This window comes from Oncorhynchus masou, chromosome 5 (genome assembly GCF_036934945.1).
Source record: "Oncorhynchus masou masou isolate Uvic2021 chromosome 5, UVic_Omas_1.1, whole genome shotgun sequence".
NCBI lineage: Eukaryota > Metazoa > Chordata > Actinopteri > Salmoniformes > Salmonidae > Oncorhynchus > Oncorhynchus masou.
The window spans coordinates 50032599-50057602 of record NC_088216.1 but is presented as its reverse complement, the minus strand read 5'-3'; the positions used below and the strand labels follow the sequence as shown (position 1 = coordinate 50057602).

Here is a 25004-nt window from a genome sequence, read left to right as displayed (position 1 = left end):
GCACCCTATTCCTTATCTGTGTGTGTGTTGTGTGTGTCTTTTCCAGTGAGCAGGTTTTTCTGGCTAACTTTGGATTTGATTAGGATCCCCATTAGCTGACGCCATGCATAACATCGGCTAATCTTCCTGGGGTCCAACACAGAACTAAATAGACATTACAAACAATTACAATTTACATTAAGACATTTCCAAGTAGACATTGCAGACAATTAAAATACCCGACCGGTAGTATATTTAACATTCAGTGAATGCTCTCTGGGTTTAGTATCTGTCCAGTCATATGGTTGATTGCATTAGATGTTCTTTAGTTTTTCCTTGAAGGTGGATTGACTTTTTGCCTGAGAAATGTGAGCTAGGAAATGGTGATGCTAAGCTTTCTGCCTGACTGTCCACCACTTTATTCCTCCACAGTTCTCCCTTGGCCGATCGGATTGACAGTTGAGGATAGGATGCCCCTTGGAGATCTAGAGGACGGGAATGGATGGAAAAAGAAGACGTCAGACATCAAAGAAAACTACGACTTCAAAGAAATTCTGGGAACGTAAGTGTTCTGACACCACTGTTCCAGTAATAGCTACAGTGGGGTCCGGAATGATGGGATCCCTTGATAAAGATGAGCCAAAAAATGACTGTGTATAAAAAAAATGATACAAATACTGAGATATATTGTATGCTAAAGAAATGGAAAAATGTATACTAATACAATTGCTCAGAGAAATAGATTTAGTTTAACAATTAATATCAAAAATCCCTCCAAAATAGGGGTCAAAATTAGTGGAGAATGACATTGAGCCTTTTTCTACGAGACTGGAGAACACATTGGGAGGGATCTTAGACCATTCCTCCATACAGAATCTTTCCAGTTCCTTGATATCCTTCGTCTGCCTTCTTCAATTCAAACCACTGGTTTTCAATGTGGGGTTCATGTCCGGAGACTGAGATGGCCATTGCTAAATGTTGATTTTGTGGTCAATTAACACATTTCTTTGTAAATGTGCGCTCGGGATGTTGTCTTGCTGGAAAATTCACTTGCAGCCAAGTTTCAGCCTCCCTGCAGAGGCAACCAGGTTTTTGGCTAAAATGTCCTGGTACTTGGTAATGTTCATGATGCCGTTGCACCCCAGGACCAATGGCCTTTTGAAAGAACAATTCATATGCAGAAAATACCTCCTCCCTACTGTAAAACATGGTGGTGGATCTTTGATATTGTGGGGCTATATTGCTTCCGTTGGTCCTGGGGCCAACCGATTCATGAACTTTACCAAGTACCAGGACATTTTAGCCAAAACAACTGGTTGCCTCTGCCAGGAGGCTGAAACCTGAATGCAAGTGAATCTTCCTGCAAGAAAATAACCCCAAGCACACATCAAGTCCATAACCACAGACTAAGTATATCAATAGGGCCCTATTAAATCAGTTATTTTTTTGCCTCATTCCATTTTTTGTTTTAGTTTTTCCAGGTTTCTGTTTTTCAATCTCAAAATCATACTTTCTTAATAGGAAAAACAAACAAAAATGGATGTTATAAGCCCACAACAATGCTTAAATCACACCAGAAGAACCCTTTTGGGGTCTGGGAAAAATCAGATTTTTTTAAATTTTGGGTATATTTACCCTAGTTCAACTGCACACCAGCAAGGGACCGTTGTTTGGTTAGCAATGTTTCTGTAGCACTCATGTGATTGCAGAGTTGCAAAACAAAAAGCTGGATTGATGCAAATAATCATTATATCATTCTGCCAATTAGGCATATGCTACTTTGTAGTTAACATTTAATTGAGGTTTTTGGGAAAGCCTTTCCATCTACCAGAAGAAGGTTGCCATTACATTAGTATTATCACTAACGGCAACACAAAGTGGTAGACAAATGCGTGCGCACGTAGTGTCAGAGGAAGGCCCAAAAAATTGTCAAAGACTCCAGTCATCCAAGTCATAGACGGTTCTCTCTGCTACTACACGGCAAGAGGTACTGGAGTGCCAAGTCTAGGACCGAAAGGCTCATTAACAGCTTCTAACCCCAAGCAATAAGACTGCTGAACATTTAAATCAAATGGCCAGCCAGACTATTTGTAAATGTTTTATTAACTCTATTTTCTTAAAACTGCATTGTTGGTTAAGGGCTTGTAAACAAGCATTTGTATTTGGCGCAGGTGACATGAAATTTTATTAGATTATTTGTTTCCTGTGACTTTGCCTCTTCAGAAAGTTGAAGTAAAATATGAATCACTGAGGCTTTTTATGCATTTTTTATGTTAAACTTGGGCAGATGAATGCATTTTCTAATAAATTCAATACATTTAGTTGATTTTTCTATAAATAAAAATAAAAAGTATGTTGAATTCCATTTAATGTCTAGATTCCTGGATTCCGTCCGCATTCTCCGCAACGCAGATTTTATAGGGCCCTAATTATCTAGGATCTGGAAAGAATCTCCAACCTCATAAAACATTTTAGAAAACAGCTCCGTGTTGTTATCCTCGCAAGGGGAGGGTGCTTGAAAACAACGGATCAAATATTCTTACTCCTACCCTTTAAAAAAAATTGTATTACTTGTTAAACAAAATCTTTTTTTCTGAGGAATTGTATTAATATAAAATAACATAATTGTTCATTTTATGCAGTTTTTTGCTTATCTTCATAAAGGGCTCCAATAATTCCGGACCTCACTGTATATAACTCTCAATGCTGGGAGAGAGATGTGCAAGGAGAAGTATAGTATGTTTAACGTTCCAGAGAGATTAGTGTTCTTGGCCATCATTGTATTTATTTATAGTGTCTCAGTGAGAACAGAGCATAGAGCAGCCAGGACAAATGGCCCAGTAACAGCAGCTCACGAGAGGAGCAAAGAGGGGGAAATGAAAAAAGGAGCCAATGGAAAAACAGGGTGAGAAGAATACATTTCATTTCACCAGGAAACACCCTTGAGGTTTGAATCTTCTTTTTTGCAAGGGTGACATGGATGTCGTTCGCAGTAATAACACATACTTGGATGTGATCAGGGGGCCAACATTTTTCAACATATTTTGGCCTTTTTCTGTAGCACGGCATCAAGCTGCCATGGAACCATTATGCGTTTACTTGGATGTTCTGAGAAGGAGAACCATAGCGATCCTATAATGAAGAAGGAGAACTCCCTTACGTCCTTGAGTAGTTAAATTTAGAATTTGTACTTAAAAATGTATCCTTGTTTGCCTTCCCACAGTGTGTATGTGTACCTTAGCATGTCTCTGCTTGGGGTAGAATGCAATGTACTCTTATCCTTCGGGTATAGTGGGTAGATATAAGGCAACGTGGGCAGATCCGCCACTCTCGGATATAGTCATTATAAGGATGCCTGACTGGTCTCTCAGATGCTAAAGGCAAGATGGTCTGACTGCGGCATTACGGTCACTGTCATATGCGGTCTTATTCAGACTATTGCTCTTCTGTCAATGTGTTTGTGATCAGACAGAGAAAACGTTCTTATGCATTGTTTAATTTTTAAATTTCACATTTATAAAACATTTCTCAGTAGACATTGTAATGGTCCAAACTTTGAAGCACATATGAAGCCTGGATCATCACATGATGTTTCAGTCAGTTCACACAAGTAGAGAATATAGAGAATGGGGTGGCATTTGGGACTCAACCACTGTTGGATGGATAAGGAGGTGGTCCCTTACAGTATATCAGACCTGATGTAGCTGAATGGGGAAAGCTAAAGTAAGTAGAGAGACAAGTCAGTCATATACAGTTCCGGTATTACACCATATTTATCCCAATGTTGCATCAACGTGAGAGAAGCAGATCACCACTTCAGTGTTAAACAGTGAAGAACAATCTTTATCCAGATATTTCTACCTTAAAGTTGTTAATTCTCTTTTTTTCCAATAACATTGGATAGAGAATTCAATACAGAAATGTGGAGTCTGACAGAATATTGAGATATTATTAAAAAAAGTCTTATATAAGCAGGATTTAAGGAGTGAATAACCAGGAGGGTAGCATCACCTTGTTCCAATGAAAACCTCATAACCAATCTTCCCTCCCTGTTGTCAGTGTTCCCAGTGAGACCTGGCAGAGAGCAAAATATAATCCCACTGTATATGTTGACGGAAAGCTCCTTACGCTCCCAGAGAGATTACTGAATTCAGTTTATCCAGGAATTCAGGGTATGGAGTTAATTAATTAATTAGGAAATATTGTATTCGGGTTTTATGGTTTAATCCTGACATTCCTCTTGTGTTAGGACCCGGCTGTTGTACAAACTGTCCTTGTGGACATGTGGGGTTGATAACATCTGGATCTATAAAACAAATTATCATTCAGTGGATGTTGTTTTTATTTGATTTTTGAAATACAGTATGTCACTATGTACAGTGCCTTTGGAAAGTATTCAGACCCCTTGATTTTTTACACATTTTGTTACGTTACAGCCTTATTCTAAAATGGATGAAAAATGTTTTTTTACCCCATAATGACAAGGCGAAAACCGGTTTTATACAATTTTGCAAATGTATAAAAAAAAATAGAAATACCTTATTTACATAATTATTCAGACCCTTTGCTATGAGAATTGAAATTGAGCTCACGTGCATCCTGTTTCCATTGAACATACTTGAGATGTTTCTACAACCAGTGGTAAATTCAATTGATTGGATATGATTTGGAAAGGCGCACTGCTGTCTATGTAAGGTCCCACAGTTGACAGTGCATGTCAGAGAAAAAACCAAGCCATGAGGTCGAAGGAATTGTCCGTAGAGCTCCGAGACAGGATTGTGTCAATGCATAGATCTGGGGAAGGGTAACACATTTCTGCAGCATTTAAGCTCCTGAAGAACACAGTGGTCTCCATCATTCTTAAATGGAAGAAGTTTGGAACCACCAAGTCTCTTCTTAGAGCTGGCCGCCCGGCCAAACTGAGCAATTGGTGGAGATGGGTTCTTACCTCCATGACCAAGCCTGATGGTCACTGACAAAGCTCTAGAGTTCCTCTGTGGAGATGGGAGAACCTTCTAGAAGGACAACCATCTTTGCAGCACTCCACCAATCAGTGCTTTATGGTAAAGTGGCACATGACAGCTGGATTGGAGTTTGCCAAAAGGCACCTAAAGACTCTCAGACTATGAGAAACTAGATTATCTGGTCTGATGAAACCAAGATTGAACTCTTTGGCCTGAATGCCAAGCGTCACGTCTGGAGGAAACCTGGCACCATCCCCACCTTGAAGCATGGTGGTGGCAGCATCAGGGAGCCTAGTCAGGATTGAGTCAAAGATTAGCGGAGCAAAGGACAGAGAGATCCTTGATGAAAACCTGCTCCAGAGCACTCAGGACCTCAGACTGGGGTGAAGGTTCACCTTCCAACGGGACAACGGCCCTAAGCTCACAACCAAGACAAGAACATGTGGAAATAGTCAAGGGGTCTGAATACTTTCCGAATGCACTGTAAGTGGCATGGAATTATGCCTGATCATATCTGATGATGACTGATCATCCAAGTTCGTTTGTTGAACATTGTGGAAAAAATTATTATATCTATGTATTTTCCTGGTCTTGAGTGGGACACAAATGTGACAAAACATGTTTCTGTGGAATGGATGGTGAGTTTAATGTAATGAATTGCTCTTTGTTTGAAACACACTCAAACTGTGGGAAGATGTGGTAGTGTTGTTATGTGACTAGGACCAGACCAGAGCACCGTATTGAATCATAGTGTGTTAATAAGAAAAGGAGATACCTAGTCAGTTGTACAATTGAATGCCTTTTACTGAATTGTGTCTTGCGCATTTAAACCAACCCCTCTGAATCAGAGAGGTGCAGGGAGCTGCCTTAATCAACATCCACGGGGAACAGTGGGTTAACTGCCTTGCTCAGAATGACAGATGTTTACCTTGTCAGCTCGGGATTCGATCCGGAAACCTTTCGGTTACTGGGCTAATGCTCTAAACACATGGCTACCATACCCAGGTACTAAGTGTTAGGAAGAATAGCATGTTACATTGTAAACTACTGTTTCTTTTAAAACCAAACTCTGCCCACTGGACACATCACGTCATTTCAATGTGGAAATATGGGTCATATTTGGTTGAGACGTTGTTCAATGAGATTTCAACCTTTGATTCACCCACTCAAAAAGACAGCCAGAAATTTGTTGAATTCCCAATGTGTTATCACTGCTTTCAACCATCTAAAAGCACAACCAAATTCCGATGAAAAAACGGTCAGATTTTTGGTTTAGTTGTCTTCTAAATGTGTTATCACTGCACTTTCAACTATTTAAAAAAAGTTGAAATAGGAATACAATGTCAGATATTTTGTATTTATACAACAATTTAATGTGTAATCACTGTTTCATCTAATAGCACAACCAAATGACCGGGACTGAAGTTTACGATTTACGATTTTACGATTGAATAAATACTGCTACATTCATTTGTAAGAGCCTTAAATTGACTATTTACTATATTACAAAAGTTGTTTGGTTGTCAATGCAACCATATATCAACATTAGGGAGATGTATCTTTTGTGCTACTGACTTTAATTCCAGTTTGTCTACAAATGTATATATTTTTTTACATTGGATTCATATCTCAACCAACAATCTAATTTTAAGACTAAATCTAATCAAACTATAATGTTTGATTTACTCCTATTCTTTACCTTAGATTTTTCGTTGAGATGGAGATTTGAATCCAACGTATCAATTCTAAATTTCTAGACAAAATAGGATTTAAAGCCAGACTAAGTCTGTGGCACAGACGGAACTGTCCAATATATCTCCTTCAAATGTTAATGTTTGGTTGCGGTGACAACCAAACACAATTCAATATCCAGTTTGTCTACAAAATAATATATTGATATGTTGGATTCACGTCTCCAGCTCAACCTGTAAGGACCAACGCTGGAGATGAGAGGCAGATACGGGGAGTTGACATTTAATACGGAACAGACAGGCAACAAAACAGGAACAGCGTCAGCACATGGGTAAACAAGGACATATGACAAGTAATACTGCAGTGGGGAACCAGACAGATATAGGGGAGGTAATGACAGAGGTGATTGAGTCCAGGTGAGTCCAGTAATCGCTGATGCGAATGACGGGGAAAGGCAGGTGTGTTTACTGACGGTGGCAGGAGTGCTTAATGCTGGGGAGCCTGGTGCCTTCGCGCGCCAGGGAGGTAGAGCGGGAGCAGGCGTGACACATCCAAAAATCAAAGTTAAAGAATAGGACAATCTGTTTCAACTTTAAATGCACTTTAAATAATATTTGATTTTGACCTATTATTTACCTTTGATTTTTGGTTGAGAAAAGTTGAATCCAACATATTAATGATTAACTTGAAGATTAAATTTGAAACCAACCAAAGCTTGAAACCCTAGGCATGTATTGTCTCTTTTTAGTTGAACCCTGGGTTGAATTGAAACAAAAGCTCTTGATGACTTTGCAAATGCTATATAGGCCTAAATAGTATCATTGTTGATATAAGTGATAGAGTATGGTCACATGTAATATGCTCTGTTAAACTGACCCTTTTGAATGACTTTGATAGCGACAGTGAATATATTTAATTATTAAGAGATCTCTCAATAATCATTCTCACGATTGCACATTGCTAGTACTCAGTGACAAATATCAAAACTAAGCTGGGTGTAACGGCGTTCTTCGTTTGTTGGAAGAGAGTCGGACCGAAATGCAGCGTGGTGGTTACTCATGTCTTTAATGAATGAATCGCGGTACATGAAATAACTGAAACAAAATACAAAAACAACAAAACGGAATGTGAAACCTAATTACAGCCTATCTGGTGAAACTACACAGAGACAGGAACAATCACCCACGAAATACACAGTGAAACCCAGGCTACCTAAATACGGTTCCCCATCAGAGACAACAAGAATCACCTGACTCTGATTGAGAACCGCCTCAGGCAGCCAAACCTAAACTAAACACACCCCTAATCAACCACAATCCCATTGCCTACAAAAACCCCAATACGACAACACAATAACATAAACCCATGTCACACCCTGGCCTGACCAACTAATTAACTAAAACTCAAAATACTAAGACCAAGGTGTGACAGAACCCCCCCCCCTAAGGTGCGCACTCCCGGACGCACCTCAAAACCATAGGGAGGGTCCGGGTGGGCGTCTGTCCATGGTGGCGGTTCCGGCTCGGGACGTGGACCCCACTCCATTAATGTCATAGTTCCTCCCCTAAGCGTCCTGGGATAATCCACCCTCGCCGCCGACCATGGCCTAGTAGTCCTTCCCCAGAACCCCACTGGACAGAGGGGCAGCTCGGGACAGAGGGGCAGCTCGGGACAGAGGGGCAGCTCGGAACAGAGGAAGCCCAGCACTGAGAGGAAGCCCAGCACTGAAAGGAAGCCCAGCACTGAGAGGAAGCCCAACCAGGCAGTTGAATCCGGCAGATCCTGGCTGGCTGGCGGATCTGGAAGAGTCTGGTCGACTGGCAGATCTGGAAGAGTTTGGTCGACTGGCAGATCTGGAAGAGTCTGGCTGACTGGCGGATCTGGAAGAGTCTGGCTGACTGGCGGATCTGGAAGAGTCTGGCTGACTGGCGGATCTGGAAGAGTCTGGCTGACTGGCGGATCTGGAAGAGTCTGGCTGACTGGCGGATCTGGAAGAGTCTGGCTGACTGGCGGATCCTGGCAGACTGACGGCTCTGGCTGCTTCATGCTGACTGACGGCTTTGGCTGCTCCATGCAGACTGGCAGCTCTGCAGCTGCTCCATGCAGATTGACAGCTCCTGCAGACTGGCAGCTCTTGCAGACTGGCAGCTCCTTGCAGACTGGCAGCTCCTTGCAGACTGGCAGCTCCATGCAGACTGGCAGCTCCATGCAGACTGGCAGCTCCATGCAGACTGGCAGCTCCATGCAGACTGGCAGCTCTGGCTGCTCCATGCAGACTGGCAGCTCTGGCTGCTCCATGCAGACTGGCAGCCTAGGCTGCTCCGAACAGGCAGGAGGCTCCGGCAGCGCTGTAGAGGAGGAAGGCTCTAGAAGCGCTGAACAGGCGGGAGACTCCGACAGCGCAGGAGAGGAGAAAGGCTCCGACAGCGCAGGAGAGGCGAGGCGCACTGTAGGCCTGATGCGTGGTGCTGGCACTGGTGGTATTGGGCCGAGGACACGCACAGGAAGCCTGGTGCGGGGAGCTGCTACCGGAGGGCTGGGGTGTGGAGGTGGTACTGGATAGACCGGACCGTGCAGGCGCACTGGAGCTCTTGAGCACCGAGCCTGCCCAACCTTACCCGGTTGAATAATCTCGGTTGCCCTGCCAGTGCGGCGAGGTGGAATAGCCCGCACTGGGCTATGTAGGCGAACCGGAGACACCGAGCGCAAGGCTGGTGCCATGTAAGCCGGCCCAAGGAGACGCACTGGGGACCAGATGCGTAGAGCCGGCTTCATGTCATTTGGCTCGACGCTCAATCTAGCCTGGCCGATACGCGGAGCTGAAATATACCGCACCGGGCTATGCACCCGCACTGGGGACACCGTGCGCACCACTGCATAACACGGTGCCTGCCCGGTCTCTCTAGCCCCCCGGTAAGCACAGGGAGTTTGCGCAGGTCTCCTACCTGGCGTAGCCATACTCACTGTAAGCCCCCCCTCAAGAAATTTTTGGGGCTGATTCCCGGGCTTCCCTCTGTGCCGTCGTGATTGCCTCTCCAACTTCATTCTCCTATAGCCCTCTTCGCACTGCTCCAGCGAATCCCAGGCGGGCTCCGGCACTCTCTTGGTCGACCGCCCACCTGTCTATTTCATCCCACGTCGTATACTCCATGCTTCTGTTGTCTATAACGACCTCCCTTCGCTGCTCCTGCTGTCGCTGCCTGTTACCACGCCGCTCGGTCCGTGTGTGGTGGGTGATTCTGTAACGGCGTCGGAGTCGGACCGAAATGCAGCGTGGTGGTTACTCATGTCTTTAATGAATGAATCGCGGTACATGAAATAACTGATACAAAATACAAAAACAACAAAACGGAACGTGAAACCTAATTACAGCCTATCTGGTGAAACTACACAGAGACAGGAACAATCACCCACGAAATACACAGTGAAACCCAGGCTACCTAAATACGGTTCCCCATCAGAGACAACAAGAATCACCTGACTCTGATTGAGAACCGCCTCAGGCAGCCAAACCTAAACTAAACACACCCCTAATCAACCACAATCCCAATGCCTACAAAAACCCCAATACGACAACACAATAACATAAATCCATGTCACACCCTGGCCTGACCAACTAATTAACTAAAACTCAAAATACTAAGACCAAGGCGTGACACTGGGCTTGGTTAAATCCCTGGATGGTAGACCAAATTAATAGCTGTAGATGGATCAACTCTCCAGGAAGAAGTGCTGCCAGCCTGTAGTTTTTTTTCTGACAGTGGATATAACATTGTTTCAAAGATACAAATTCAACATTTTATACAAGGTTTGTCTTTGTTGAAAATGGGTTACAATGATGGCATAATCCTGTGGTTGAAATCCCACCCTCAAAACAACAGTGTGGATAATTTTTTTCAAATCCAATGTATTTTTCACATAGGTTCCACGTCACAATACATTGACAAATTACATTTGAAATAATATTGATTCAACCAGTTTGTGCCCAGTGGGTGTTCTCTGGGATTCACAGTGAGTATGTTTACATGCACACTAATACTGCAATATTAAAAACTGATTATGACAGTAGGCTGAGTATGGAAATAGTCACGTAAACACCTTACTCTGTTTATCTTAATCGGCGTAAGGTCAAAATAGAAGTAAGCATACACCGATTTAAAACACTTTGTTTTCTTAATCTGCATTTCAGTGGTGTATATGATCTGTGTATATGCCAGCACTGGTAGCGCACACCTCCCTCTTATGTGCGAGTGAAGTGGCTTCGGAAAAACTTTAAGTATGCATCTTAGAAATAGTTATCACAAACGTTATATGTCCAAACTTATTAAAAAAGTTAAAAAGGTTTAGCAAAAATAACATGGTAGAACTCTTTTTTTTTGATGGCTGATTTTCAGCATTTATCAAAAGTCAGATCAGTAGGCTTTTTCAGATGTGTTCATGTAAATAGGATTATTATGGAAATCGTTCTCGCCAAGAATGTAAACATTTTAGACAAACTACAGTGGGGCAAAAAAGTATTTAGTCAGCCACCAATTGTGCAAGTTCTCCCACTTCAAAAGATGAGAGAGGTCTGTAATTTTCATCATAGGTACACTTCAACTATGACTGACAAAATGAGAAAAACATAATCCAGAAAATCACATTGTAGGATTTTGTAATGAATTTATTTGCAAATTATGGTGGAAAATAAGTATTTGGTCACCTACAAACAAGCAAGATTTCTGGCTCTCACAGACCTGTAACTTCTTCTTTAAGAGGCTCTTCTGTCCTCCACTCGTTACCTGTATTAATGGCACCTGTTTGAACTTGTTATCAGTATAAAAGACACCTGTCCACAACCTCAAACAGTCACACTCCAAACTCCACTATGGCCAAGACCAAAGAGCTGTCAAAGGACACAAGAAACAAAATTGTAGACCTGCACCATGCTGGGAAGACTGAATCTGCAATAGGTAAGCAGCTTGGTTTGAATAAATCAACTGTGGGAGCAATTATTAGGAAATGGAAGACATTCAAGACCACTGATAATCTCCCTCGATCTGGGGTCCACGCAAGATCTCACCCCGTGGGGTCAAAATGATCACAAGAACGGTGAGCAAAAATCCCAGAACCACACGGGGGGACCTAGTGAATGACCTGGAGAGAGCTGGGACCAAAGTAACAAAGCCTACCATCAGTAACACACTACGCCGCCAGGGACTCAAATCCTGCAGTGCCAGACGTGTCCCCCTGCTTAAGCCAGTACATGTCCAGGCCCGTCTGAAGTTTGCTAGAGCGCATTTGGAGATGATCCAGAAGAAGATTGGGAGAATGTCATATGGTCAGATGAAACCAAAATAGAAGTTTTCGGTAAAAACTCAACTCGTCGTGTTTGGAGGACAAAGAATGCTGAGTTGCATCCAAAGAACACCATACCTACTGTGAAGCATGGGGGAGGAAACATCATGCTTTGGGGCTGTTTTTCTGCAAAGGGACCAGGACGACTGATCCGTGTAAAGGAAAGAATGAATGGGGCCATGTATTGTGAGATTTTGAGTGAAAACATCCTTCCATCAGCAAGGGCATTGAAGATGAAACGTGGCTGGGTCTTTCAGCATGACAATGATCCCAAACACACCGCCCGGGCAACGAAGGAGTGGCATCGTAAGAAGCATTTCAAGGTCCTGGAGTGGTCTAGCCAGTCTCCAGATCTCAACCCCATCTTTGGAGGGATTTGAAAGTCCGTGTTGCCCAGCAACAGCCCCAAAACATCACTGCTCTAGAGGAGATCTGCATGGAGGAATGGGCCAAAATACCAGCAACAAGTGTGTGAAAACCTTGTGAAGACTTACAGAAAACGTTTGACCTCTGTCATTGCCAACAAAGGGTATATAACAAAGTATTGAGATAAACCTTTGTTATTGACCAAATACTTATTTTCCACCATAATTTGCAAATAAATTCATAAAAAATCCTACAATGTGATTTTCTGGGGGTTTTTTCTTCTCATTTTGTCTGTCATAGTTGAAGTGTAGCTATGATGAAAATTACAGGCCTCTTTCATCTTTTTAAGTGGGAGAACTTGCACAATTGGTGGCTGACAATCATTTTTTGCCCCACTGTATATTTATCTGACTATCCACAATAATTGTATTATTGTATGCATGTAACCGTGCTCAGTGTTTAAACTCCTCGCCTCAGAATAATCTATCATGTCAAATACTGTACACATTGGTTGTGCAAAGGGAGGGGCCTTCCAGGAGTTGTTAATTGTTCAAGTTTAGTGCACTTCATACATGGAGGTGAAACGCAGGTTGACGTTTATTGTCATGAGTCTTGCCCTGACGGCATAACTGAGTGATTTCTGTTCGATTGTCCAGCTGCAAAATCAAAATTGGCTATATCATAAATATTTATGAAATGGTCTTAATTGTAGGTTAGGGTTATGCATTAGGGTATGCAGTGTGGTTAAGGTTCGGATTAGGTTTAAAATCTGACTTTGACTTTGTGGCACATGAGTCATCCCAATACATTTTTGTCCCTTTTTAAACAATTTTTGGGAACTCAGTTGCGGTTCGCGTAATTTAAAAAAGAAAGTGTGAATGCTCCAAAGCATCTCAAGACTAGAGGTGCACCGATTAATCAGAATGGCCGATTAATTAGGGACGATTTCAAGTTTTCAAAACAATCGGAAATCTGTATTTATGGGCGCCGATTTCCGATTATTTTTTAAATACATTTTTATTTTATTTTTTATACCTTTTATTTAACTAGGCAAGTCAGTTAAGAACACATTCTTATTTTCAATGACTGCCTAGGAACTGTGGGTTAACTGCCTTGTTCAGGGGCAGAACAACATATTTTCGCCTTGTCAGCTCAGGGTTCCAATCTTGCAACCGCACAGTTAACTAGTACAACGCTCTAACCATTGCACTCCACGAGTAATCTGCCTGTTACGCGAATGCAGTAGAAGCCAAGGTAAATTGCTAGCTAGCATTAAACATATCTTTTAAAAAACAATCAATCATAATCACTAGTTATAACTACTAATAAAGTTTAGCAGGCAATATTAACCAGGTGAAATTGTGTCATTTCTCTTGTGTTCATTGCACGCAGGGTATATGCAACAGTTTGGGCTCCCTGGCTCATTGCGAACTAATTTGCCAGAATTGTATGTAATTATGACATACATTGAAGGTTGTGCAATGTAACAAGAATATTTAGACTTAGTGATGCCACCTGTTAGATAAAATACCGAACAGTTCTGTATTTCACTGAAATAATAAACGTTTTGTTTTCGAAATGATAGTTTACGGATTTGATCATATTAATGACCAAAGGCTCGTATTTCTGTGTGTTATTATGTTATTATTAAGTCTGATTTGATAGAGCAGTCTCACTGAGCAGCAGCAGGCCCGTAATCATTCATTCAAACAGCATGTTCGTGCGTTTTGCCAGCAGCTCTTCCCAAGCACAGCGCTGTTTATGACTTCAAGCCTATCAGCCTAATGGCTGGTGTAACCAATGTGAAATGGCTAGCTAGTTATCTGTATGTGCGCTAATACCGTTTCAAACGTCACTCCTTTTAGATTGGGAGTAGTTATTTCCCTTGCGCCACAAGGGCCGCGGCTTTTGTGGAGCGATGGGTAACGATGCTTCGAGTGTAGCTGTTGTCGATGTGTTCCTGGTTCGAGCCCAGGTAGGGGCAAGGAGGGGGGCGGAAGCTATACTGTTACACTGGCAATACTATAGTGCCTATAAGAAAATCCAATAGTCAAAGGTATATGAAATACAAATGGTATAGACAGAAATAGTCCTATAAATACTATATTAACTACAACCTAAAACCTCTTACCTTGGAATATTGAAGTCTCGTGTTAAAAGGAACCACCAACTTTCATATGTTGTCATGTTCTGAGCAATGAACTTAAACGTTAGCTTTTTTACATGGCACATATTTTACATGGCACATATTACTTCTCCAACACTTTGTTTTTGCATTATTTAAACCAAATTGAACATGTTAAAATAAGTGTTAATTCAGTATTGTTGTAATTGTTGTTATTACAAATAAAAATAAAATAAAAATCGTCCGATTTAATTGGTATCGGCTTTTTTGGTCCTCCAATAATCGGTATCGGCGTTGAAAAATCATAATCGGTTGACCTCTACTCAAGACCCCTCAGAGCCTGCAACGCAAACCAAATTGAGACCATCTCGAGAGTTTGGTTCATTTAAAGTCTACAGTTCGGTTCCCTTTTTTAGTGCAATTTGAACACAAAGCTCTCCAGGTTCACTTGCCATTATTTCCACTCCAAACACCATATGCTACTGCAGCACCGTTTCCCCTGCCATAGCCCCTTACATTAGTGCCACAAACAAAAAATGTGCAGGTTGTAGGTACAATTTTCAATTTAAACATGATTTAACCTGCAATTCTTCTTCTGCCATTTATCCTGTTACCAGTCATTTTTACATGTAAATATTATATTTAGATTATAATTAGTATGTCTTATTTTGTAACTAAATTCAAACTATTAGCTTCCAGTTCTCTTAGTATTTACACTTGACACATTTTTAGTTTGCCTTTGAATGAGGACTCTTTTGCCAGTTCTCTTCCCCCATTTAGTGGCCCGAGTCCTCTATGCGTTCACATGGCTGTTTTGAAGGGAACCAAGATCTTTTTCCAACATTCACTAAATACACTCTGGGTTTTTATGAAGTGTAGGGCAAGCCATGCCATCAGATGGTGTTATCGGACAGCTAAATATACCTTCTTTACATTTTGAAAACTAATAGATTGCGATTAGTTAAAAGACTAGATATACCAGTAATAATTATCAGAAGATAATATTACCATGTAAACATTATTGGTAACATAATAAATAGTAGAGGAACACTGCAGATTAAATAATAATGTAATTGAAAATTGTACACTGCCCTTTCAAGAGCTGGCATTAATTTTGTGATTAGTGCTATACACAATCCTTGGGACATCCCTACCCTAAATCCTAACCTTAACCCTTACCTAACCTTAGCCATTTTAAATGTCAACTTCAATGGGGTAACGTAAGTTGGGACATCCCAAGAGTCCTGGGTTGCAAGGATTTGGTACCTAATGTTGTGATTCTCACCAAATATGTTGTCTTCTCACTATTTAAACCACACAATTGAATCAACAGTTTATGAAGCTTTCTTACCCTATAGATCACATGTTGCAAACAAATTATCTGAACATTGTGTCAGTACAAAACTCCACACATATTTTGAAATTCCTGTGCATCCTTGACAATTGCTAATCAATATCCAAAAAGCAACAATACGGTGTTGCAGTAGTCTAGTGTGTGTGGTGTGGGAATAATGACAAGCGAACCTGGACAGCTTGGTGTTCACATTGCCCTAAAAAAAGGGAACCGGTCTGTGGAATTCAAGCAAACCGAACTCAGACCGCCTTGAGATGGTATCCGTTCGGTTTGCTTCGGGGGCTCTTTTAAAAGGCGTCTGAGTTCCTTGGGAGTGTTCACATTGCATTAAAAATTAAGTGAACCGCACTGAGTTCACCTGTAAAGAAGACTATACACTCAGCGGCCAGTTTATTAGGTACATCCATCTAGTACTGAATCAGACCCCCCTTTGCCTCCAGAACAGCCTGAATTCTTCCACACATGGAAAGAATTGGTATCAAGGGACATAACGTGTGCTAGGAAAACATTCCCCACACCCTTATACCACTGCCACCAACCTGTACCTTTGACAATGGCAGGATGGGGCTATGCTGCTTACGACAAATCCTGACTGCCATCAGCATGACTCAGCAGGAACAGGGATTCATCGAACCAGGCAATGTTTTTCCACTCCTCAATTGTCCAGTGTTGGTGACCGTGTGCCCACTGGAGCAGCTTCTTCTTGTTTTTAGCTGATAGGAGTGGAACCCAGTGTGGTTGTCTGCTGCAAAAGCCCATCTGTGACAAGGACCAACGACTTGTGTGTTCCGATATGCCGTTCTGTACACCACTGTTGTACTGCGCCGTTATTTTTCTGTTTGTGGCCCGCCTGTTAGCTTACACAATTCTTCTGTTTTCACCCACAGGACTGCCGATGACTGGATGTTTTTTGTTTGTCGCACCATTCTCTGTAAACCCTAGACACTGTAGTGTGTGAAAAGCCCAGAAGGCTGGCCGTTTTAGGTACTGGAACCGTTGTGCCTGGCTCCGATGATCATACCATGCTCAAAGTCGCTTAGGTCACTCGTTTTGCCCATTCTAACGTTCAATTGAACAGTAACTGAATGCCTGTCTGCCTACTTTATATAGCAAGCCACAGCCACGTGACTCATTGTCTGTAGGAGCTAACCATTTGTGAACTGGGTGGTGTACGTAATAAACAGAGAACTCCAGCCAGCTTTTGACGTGTTTGACTCATGTTTCCCTGTTTGTTTTGCTTTTAGCCAATCAGTAGTCATGGCCTAATGGAAAGAAAGATCCCTGCAGGTCTAACTGTTTTGCACTGCTTGGAGGTCATAGCGATCTGGTAGTCTTGACAACAGCGAGAGAGAGTTTTCTGCATGCAGTCAGTCACTATGGAGACAGAAGTTACTTTTTTTCGTAAGGTAGATGAATGTGTTGTAAGACACAGTAAGATCCCCTCTCCTGTTGACTCAAGCTCTCCTAACTGGGATCATCTGGAGGCTGGGGCTCGTAGTCACCCCGAATGTTTCTCTTCTTCCTGAAGGCTGTAAATAAAGGGAGGGGAAGGAGAGGAGGCGAAGGGGAAAGAGAGGGCAGTGGGAGGGAGGGGATGAGAGGGATGCTAGCAGTCCAACTACTCCTCTGATTGGCTTCATCCTGACTCATGCACTCTACAACACTCCATCACGGCATTGCTTTATTGCTGTTCTTGTCATTTCGACATCTAAAATGAGTCTTATGAGATGCTTTTTTTCACAACCATAATAACTGTCAATCATGAAAATCATTTGTTGCAAAGTAATCTCGCTTGCTAGAGTCATGGCAGCTGTAAGAGACCAGTTGAAAAGAATTGTGGATATGAATTCTTCCTACTTTTCTAGTCTATCAGTCCGTCTTTTTAGAATCTATTCTAGTCCATAGAGTAATGAAGGAATGACAGTACAAGATTGTCAATTTCACAGCAGCACAGTAAGTCACAGGGGATAATGACATATGGTTAGGAGTTGGGACAATCGTTCTCATACGCATGGTGGACTAATCATCAATGTTGGAAAACACCCACTGCTATCTGATGAGTTTACATGAGAGGATTCAGGTCCAGAGGAGCCGTGACACAGTATGATTTGTTATTGGAACAGTAGCTATAGGAAATATATTAGCATCGTTAGGCGCTGGTCTGGTACTCGTGGGTGGTAAATGTATGTTGCATTATCATGTTCACAACACGAGGTGAGAGGAATGGATTTGAGGGGTTGGGTTGAAACTGTTAAGAGAGCAGTGACCATATGCCCACACGTGAACGCCAATGACTAGAAAAAGCTCAAACCAAGTTTATTCAGTAGCGTGCTGTGGTTCTGGGGCCTGGGCCTTCAGTGAAGTCCTACACAGTCCCACCCGAATTAATCCACCTCTTATTACCATCATTATGATGCCATGGCTCTAGACACTATACATTTAGACAGAAACGCAGTATAACCAGGCGTTGCGTCACCTTGAAATTTACATTTTTATTCAGAGAATTGCAAGGGAAGAGTACAATACCTTTTCATTGTGCAGCTTTGTTGCCCTGCACGCTTGTTCGTTGAGCTGTAGATCCACTCGGGTGTCCCCAAAAGTTTTCAAAAGCACCATTGCTTGTAAGTGCCCAGCCGTACTTTGGTGTCTCGTTGCTGCCTTGGTAAGACAACTCAGGTTTGCAAAGCCAGTGTGGCTCCAAACACCAAATCGATCACTTGCAAATAATAGGCATTCCCAGCAGTACAGTTTGCAGTGCTTCTCGGAGCCTGTGAGTCATTGATAGCGCCCATAATTGAAAGTGGTGAACAAACCCCTTTCCCGCCTGTGACAGGCTTTGTAGCATCGGCGTCTACCTCTCCTGACAATGTCTAACTTTTCTTGAAATGTTTGTCTTGAGAATGGCGTTATAATTATATCCTCGACCAAATCGATATCTTCTCCTTCCGCCATTGTGGGTTGAAAAACAGCTTAGTAGTACGCAAATGAATTTGTTGATCAATTTCAGTTTCCTAGTTCTGAGACCTGCCCAAATAGGACCTGCCTCTCAATATTGGTAATCCAATCAAAAGACGTGCACACACTACGCCTGCTAGCTGGCTCCTGTGTAACACTGGAGCCAGCCAGCAGGCATACAATAGCCAACTCTAAAGCTGATTGGTTGACACTAAATTTTAATTTCCATTCACTTTAAGCTACAAGCGCCCGCACTGTGATTCTGAAGGCCTGAGGGCAGATTTTAGACCCCTGGCAACACATGATGGCTGAATATGATTGGATAAAATATCTAACATAAAGACCAGCCCTCCAAATCTCAACCTGGGGCTGGAAGCAGTGCAACCAAGAGGAACGCTATGAAATGAAGAGTGTAATTCTTACTCTGGGGAATAATTTAATACATATTTGTGGGAAAATATATTTAAAAAAATTAAATTATATTCTGATAATGTTTAGGCAAGCAGATAATGCCTTGCTGGCCCTGACGGCCCACCACTGAGTTTATTCACCCCACTGAGTCATACAGCTGCCAAGACAACATACAAGCCATACAAACAAATTGTTATACCTTCCAACTAGGCAGAGTCACCTCCTTGCATGTCTAAGATTACCTAACACCAAAGAAGGATTGGTGGAAACACAGTAGGTTCCTCCCTCTTTGTCATGGCCCTGCTTAACTCTTGGACCCTCATGGGCGTGGAAGTGAGTATGTGTGGGAGATGTTCTTCCAGCAGCATCTCTTCAAACTGTTGACCTGGTCTCTTGTTGAGTTCCACATTCCCCATGGTCCTGGTTCCGCAGCAACTGGCTTGCCTTATCAAGAACTGAAACTTGACTGTTGACCTTTACCTCTATCCTTAGGAACATTCATATTCAACAATAATATTTGAACAGAATATGAACTTCCTGCACTTCCCCTTTTCTCACTTCCCCTTTTCTCACCCCAACATATGCATTTCTTACACATGTAAAGTAATCAAAGTTTTGTTATGGTAACATGAATAAGTATATTTCAAGCTAGAATCCAACAACGCTAATGCACACACACAAACCAATTAACACACCCGCACAGAAAGTAAATATTGTTCTGGTGTAGGAAAATGTTCTCTATGGATCACATTCAGACGTAGGAAATGTATGCCTTCCCTACACACTTCTCAGTAGTTGGTATTCAGACTTACCTTATGCAGGTGCGTAACAGAATTGGCAGGTGTGGTTCCCTTGCGCATGCTGAATAAATTGAATTCAACCTCTCAGAACCCTCCCACTTGCTGTCCAACAGATTTTCTTGTGGAGTTTTCAGTCAATAGGATTGTCAATACATGTATCTAAAGCCATCCCTTTACATTTGGCATACCTTTTAATTCAAATTTTATTAACAGACTCACTAGAATATATGGAGAGCAGTTCAGAATGTAAGGGACCAATGAAAGAAAGCCATGTAAATACACGCATATTCATATTTTCAGCACCAATTAGTAGATTAAAAAAATACTCTGTCCTATTTATGAATGACAAAAAAATAAACTGGTTTGGAGAGCCTTTACACACAAAATATATTGATGAATCCAAAATACACTGGTTTGCTTCATCCTGAAAAGTTGCCATATTCAATTGTTCAAACCATGAAATATTGGAAGGAGGGAAAAGTGTTTGTGATCTGTGATGACAACGGTCCAGTTGTCGTGAACCGTGTGCCAGGCTCCAATTTTACAATACTACTTATGGTCTGCGTTCCATAATGATTCAAATAGGCTACATGTCCAAAATTATTTCACAACTTGCAATACGTTAACCTAATATGATCCACTGTTGCTAGCGATCCTCAGGAACAACTTCCTTGTTCCAACCACACAAACGTGACAAAGGAAAGAAAGATGAACTATGTAATGGAATGATGCAAAATGTAAGGAAACTAACACTAAAGTCACTGACATTTATAACGGATGGTGGCTAATATTTTACATAATACAATAAATTAAGAAGAAATAGAGCGACGTCTAGGCATATAACTAAAACATTATAGAAATCAAAATCAACTCAGGTTTGGCGCTATACTGTCATTTGCGCATGGCTACAGAAGCCTATAGCTTGGGTCTCAATTTCGGCCTTGCAAGTTATAAGGCCAGCGTTTCATAAACTTCCCTGTGGAAAAGGTGATACGTTGACATGCTTCAGTATTGCTGCTAAATGACTTGTTTCACATTTGTGTCCAGTGAACCTAAGTTAAAAGTTGTCTGGATGTCCTTTGGCTGGTGGACCATTCTTGATACACACAGGAAACTGTTGAGTGTGGAAAACCCAGCAGCGTTTGGGGTTCTTGACACAAACCGGTGTGCCTGACACCTACTACAATACCCCGTTCAAAGGCTGCAGCTAGCTACTGTATTCCGTGACACACGCTGCGTTCCAAACGGCACACTATTGGGTGGCAGTTGGGAATCCAGTCTTTCCTCCCTTAAAAAGGAAAGAAACTCCCACATTGAATGTTATTGTTTTTTGTGCATTTCTGAGCTATGTTCTATTGATTCCCTGGGTAATTTCATGTTGTTTTCATGTGTATCTGAGCAATTGCTGTTCAAGCAGGCAGAAACTCAGCCGGTATGATGTGCCATTGTGATAAAGCTGCGCTCACTACACTGGAAGTTAATAGGAACTTTTAGATCGCAAAAACGTTTATCATACATGGCCGATGTCATAACGCGGGAGGTTGTCTTCTCTCGAATGAGCCATTAATCATATTTTTGTGATATTCCTACCTCGAGAAATGTGTTATTTAACCAAAGCTCCACGACATGTATCCTATTTGTCTGCCTCTTCAGCCCAGGGTGCATTGCATGGTGCATTGCATGGTGCCATTGCATAGACGTTGTGAATGTCAGACTCCACTCTGCGAGGCACACCATAGCGCAGTGGTCTAATCAGCACTCTTCAGCTTCAAGCATCAAGAGTTCGTGACCAGTGCTGAGCAAACGTTTTGACACTTTGTATGAATGGAAACTGTTAGTGTAGCCTACTGTTAACATTTAACCAATCCAAAAGGAAGATGCCTACTGGCTACCAAGGCAACTACCTTAGTAGGTAGCACTTTTCCAGCAGGTTACTGCCATTTGGGCTGAGATTCGAAGGCAGCATCACCTGATGATGTGATGAAACCAACAGCCTTGGTTTCTACTAGGCAGTAGGCATCTGCTTCCAAGATGACGTAGCAGTCAGACGTGTGTTTTGTCCCGTCCTGTCCTGTGTAAATATGGTTTCTTTTATTTAAAATATATTTTAATCTCACTTTACATTTCCGGCTTGAATATACTCTCCTGCAATCTTCACCCAATGTGGTACAGATCTGCTATTTTTATACTTTAGAACTGGAACCCCCATCAGAAGCTAGCCAGCTAACTAGCTACTAGTCAGTTATCCACTGCTAGCGGTCTTCAATGTTAACTCGGACACCAGCCAGCCTAAGCTCGGTCAATACCTGCCAGTCAACACAGCGCGATATCACCCCAGAGCATATCGGACTGCTTTTTCTCTACCACATCTCCGGATTCCTACTGCAAGCTCTGAACATTTACACTGGAGAATCACAGCTAGCTAGCTGCAATCCGAGTGGCTACTCCTGGCTAACGTCTCTGTCCCAAAGCAAGCATCACTTAGCCTTGAGCTAGCCTCGAGTTAGGCCCATCTCGCGGCTGGCCGAAGAGGTCCACCAGCTAATTTCTTAAGCTACAATACCTCTTTTGCCAATTGGCTGTGACCCTTCACTGCCGACACGGAGCTCCGCCGATTCATCACGACTGGTCTGCCGATGTAATTGTCCGAGGTGGCCTCAACAGGCTCTTCCGATGCGATGTCACCGAAGGCCTATCTGCTAACCCTGACTTGCTAACTGTCTGACCCGCCATGTCTCCAGCTTGCCTAGCGTAGTAGCGACTACTGAATCGGCTCCCTGACTCACCTATTGCTACTCATTGGACCCTATAATCACTCGGCTACACATGCTTCTCCCTAATGTCAATATGCCTTGTCTATTGCTGTTTCGGTTAGTGATTATTGTCTTACTTCACTGTAGAGCCCCCAGCCCAATATGCCTTAGATAGCGCTTTTGTCCCACCCCCCCACACATGTGGTGACCTCACCTGGCCTAACTGGTGCCTCTAGAGACAAAACCTCTCATCGTCACTCAATGCCTAGGTTAACCTCCACTGTACTCACATGCTACCATACCCTTGTCTGTACATTATGCCTTGAATCTATTCTTACACGCCCAGAAATCTGCTCCTTTTACTCTCTGTTCTGAACGCACTAGACGACCAGTTCTGATAGCCTTTAGCCGTACCCTTATCCTACTCCTCCTCTGTTCCTCTGGTGATGTAGAGGTTAACCCAGGCCCTGCAGCCCCCAGCACCACTCCCCTTCCCCATGCGCTCTCATTTGTTGACTTCTGTAACGTAAAAGCCTTCGTTTCATGCATGTTAACATTAGAAGCCTCCTCCCTATGTTTGTTTTATTCACTCCTTTAGCACACTCCGCCAACCCTGATGTCCTAGCAGTGTCTGAATCCTGGCTTAGGAAGGCCACCAAAATCCAGAAATTTCCATCCAACTACAACATTAGATAGCCTGCAGAGTTCTGTCATAATATCCAGGTCTGTGCCCAAACAATTCAAGCTTCTACTATTAAAAATCCACCTTTCCAGAAACAAGTCTCTCACCGTTGCCGCTTGTTATAGGCCCCCCCCAGCCCACAGCTGTGCCCTGGACACCATATGTGAATTAATTGCCCCCATCTATCTTCAGAGCTCGTACTGTTAGGTGACCTAAACTGGGACACGCTTAACACTCCAGCCATCCTACAATCTAAGCTAGATCCCCTCAAGATCACATAAATTATCAGGGAACCTACCAGGTACAACCCTAAATCCGTAACCATGGGCACCCTCTTAGATATCATCCTGACCAACTTGCCCTCTAAATACACCTCTGCTGTGTTCAACCAGGATCTCAGAGATCACTCCCTCATTGCCTGCGTCCTTAATGGATCTGAGGTCAAACGACCACCCCTCAATGTCAAACGCTCCCTAAAACACTTCAGCGAGCAATCCTTTCTAATCGACCTGGCCCAGGTATACTGGAAGGATATTGACCTCATCCCACCAGTAGAGGATGCCTGGTTGCTCTCTAAAAAGTGCTTAAATAAGCATGCCCCATTCACAAAATGTAGAACTAAGAACAGATATAAACCTTGGTTCACCCCAAACTTGACTGCCCATAACGAGCACAAAAACATCCTGTGGCGTTCCGCATTAGAATCGAATAGCCCCCGCGATATGCAACTTTTCAGGGAAGTCAGGAACCAACATACACAGTCAGTTAGGAAAGCTAAGGCTAGCTTTTTCAAACAGAAATATGCATCCTGTAGCACTAATTCCAAAAGGTTTTGGAACACTAAAGTCCATGGAGAATAAGAGCACCATCTCCCAGCTGCCCACTGCACTGAGGCTAGGAAACACTGTCACCACCGATAAATCTACAATAATCGATCATTTCAATAAGCATTTTTCTACAGTTGGCCATGCTTTCCACCTGGCTACCCCGACCTCGGCCAATAGCTCTGCACCCCCTACAGAAACTTGCCCAAGCCCCCCTCCTGCTTCTCCTTCCCCCAAATCCAGATAGCTGATGTTCTGAAAGAGCTGCAAAATCTGGATCCTACAAATAAGCTGGGCTAGATCATCTGGACCCTATCTTTCTAAAAATTATCCTCCAAAATTGTTGCAACCCCAATTACCTTCCTGTTCAACCTCTTTCGTATCGTCTGAGATCCCCAAAGATTGGAAAGCTGCCGCGGTCATCCCCCTCTTCAAAGGGGAAGACACTCTAGACCAAAACTGGTATAGACCTATATCCATCCTGCCCTGCTTTTCTAAAATCTTCGAGAGCCAAGTAAACAAACAGATCACCGACCATTTAGAATCCCACCGTACCATCTCTACTACGCAATCTGGTTTCCGAGCTGGTCATGGGTGCACCTCAGCCACGCTCATGTCCTAAACGATATCATAACCACCATCGATAAAAGACAGTACTGTGCAGCCACCTTCATCGACCTGGCCAAGGCTTTCTACTCTGTCAATCACCACATTCTTGTCGGCAGACTCAACAGCCTTGGATTCTCAAATGACTGCCTTTCC

At 42.7% G+C, this 25004-nt stretch overlaps 1 protein-coding gene across 1 annotated transcript in view; it reads left to right on the top strand.

The window, feature by feature from the left end:
• The window catches only part of camk1a (calcium/calmodulin-dependent protein kinase Ia), a 62200-nt gene that overhangs the window by 5141 nt on the left and 32055 nt on the right, over positions 1-25004 (top strand). Inside the window, exon 2 of the mRNA XM_064965855.1 lies at positions 412-541. Within this exon, the coding sequence (XP_064821927.1) occupies positions 450-541 (92 nt within the window). The 5' untranslated portion in view covers positions 412-449. The remainder of the gene's footprint in view (positions 1-411; positions 542-25004) is intronic.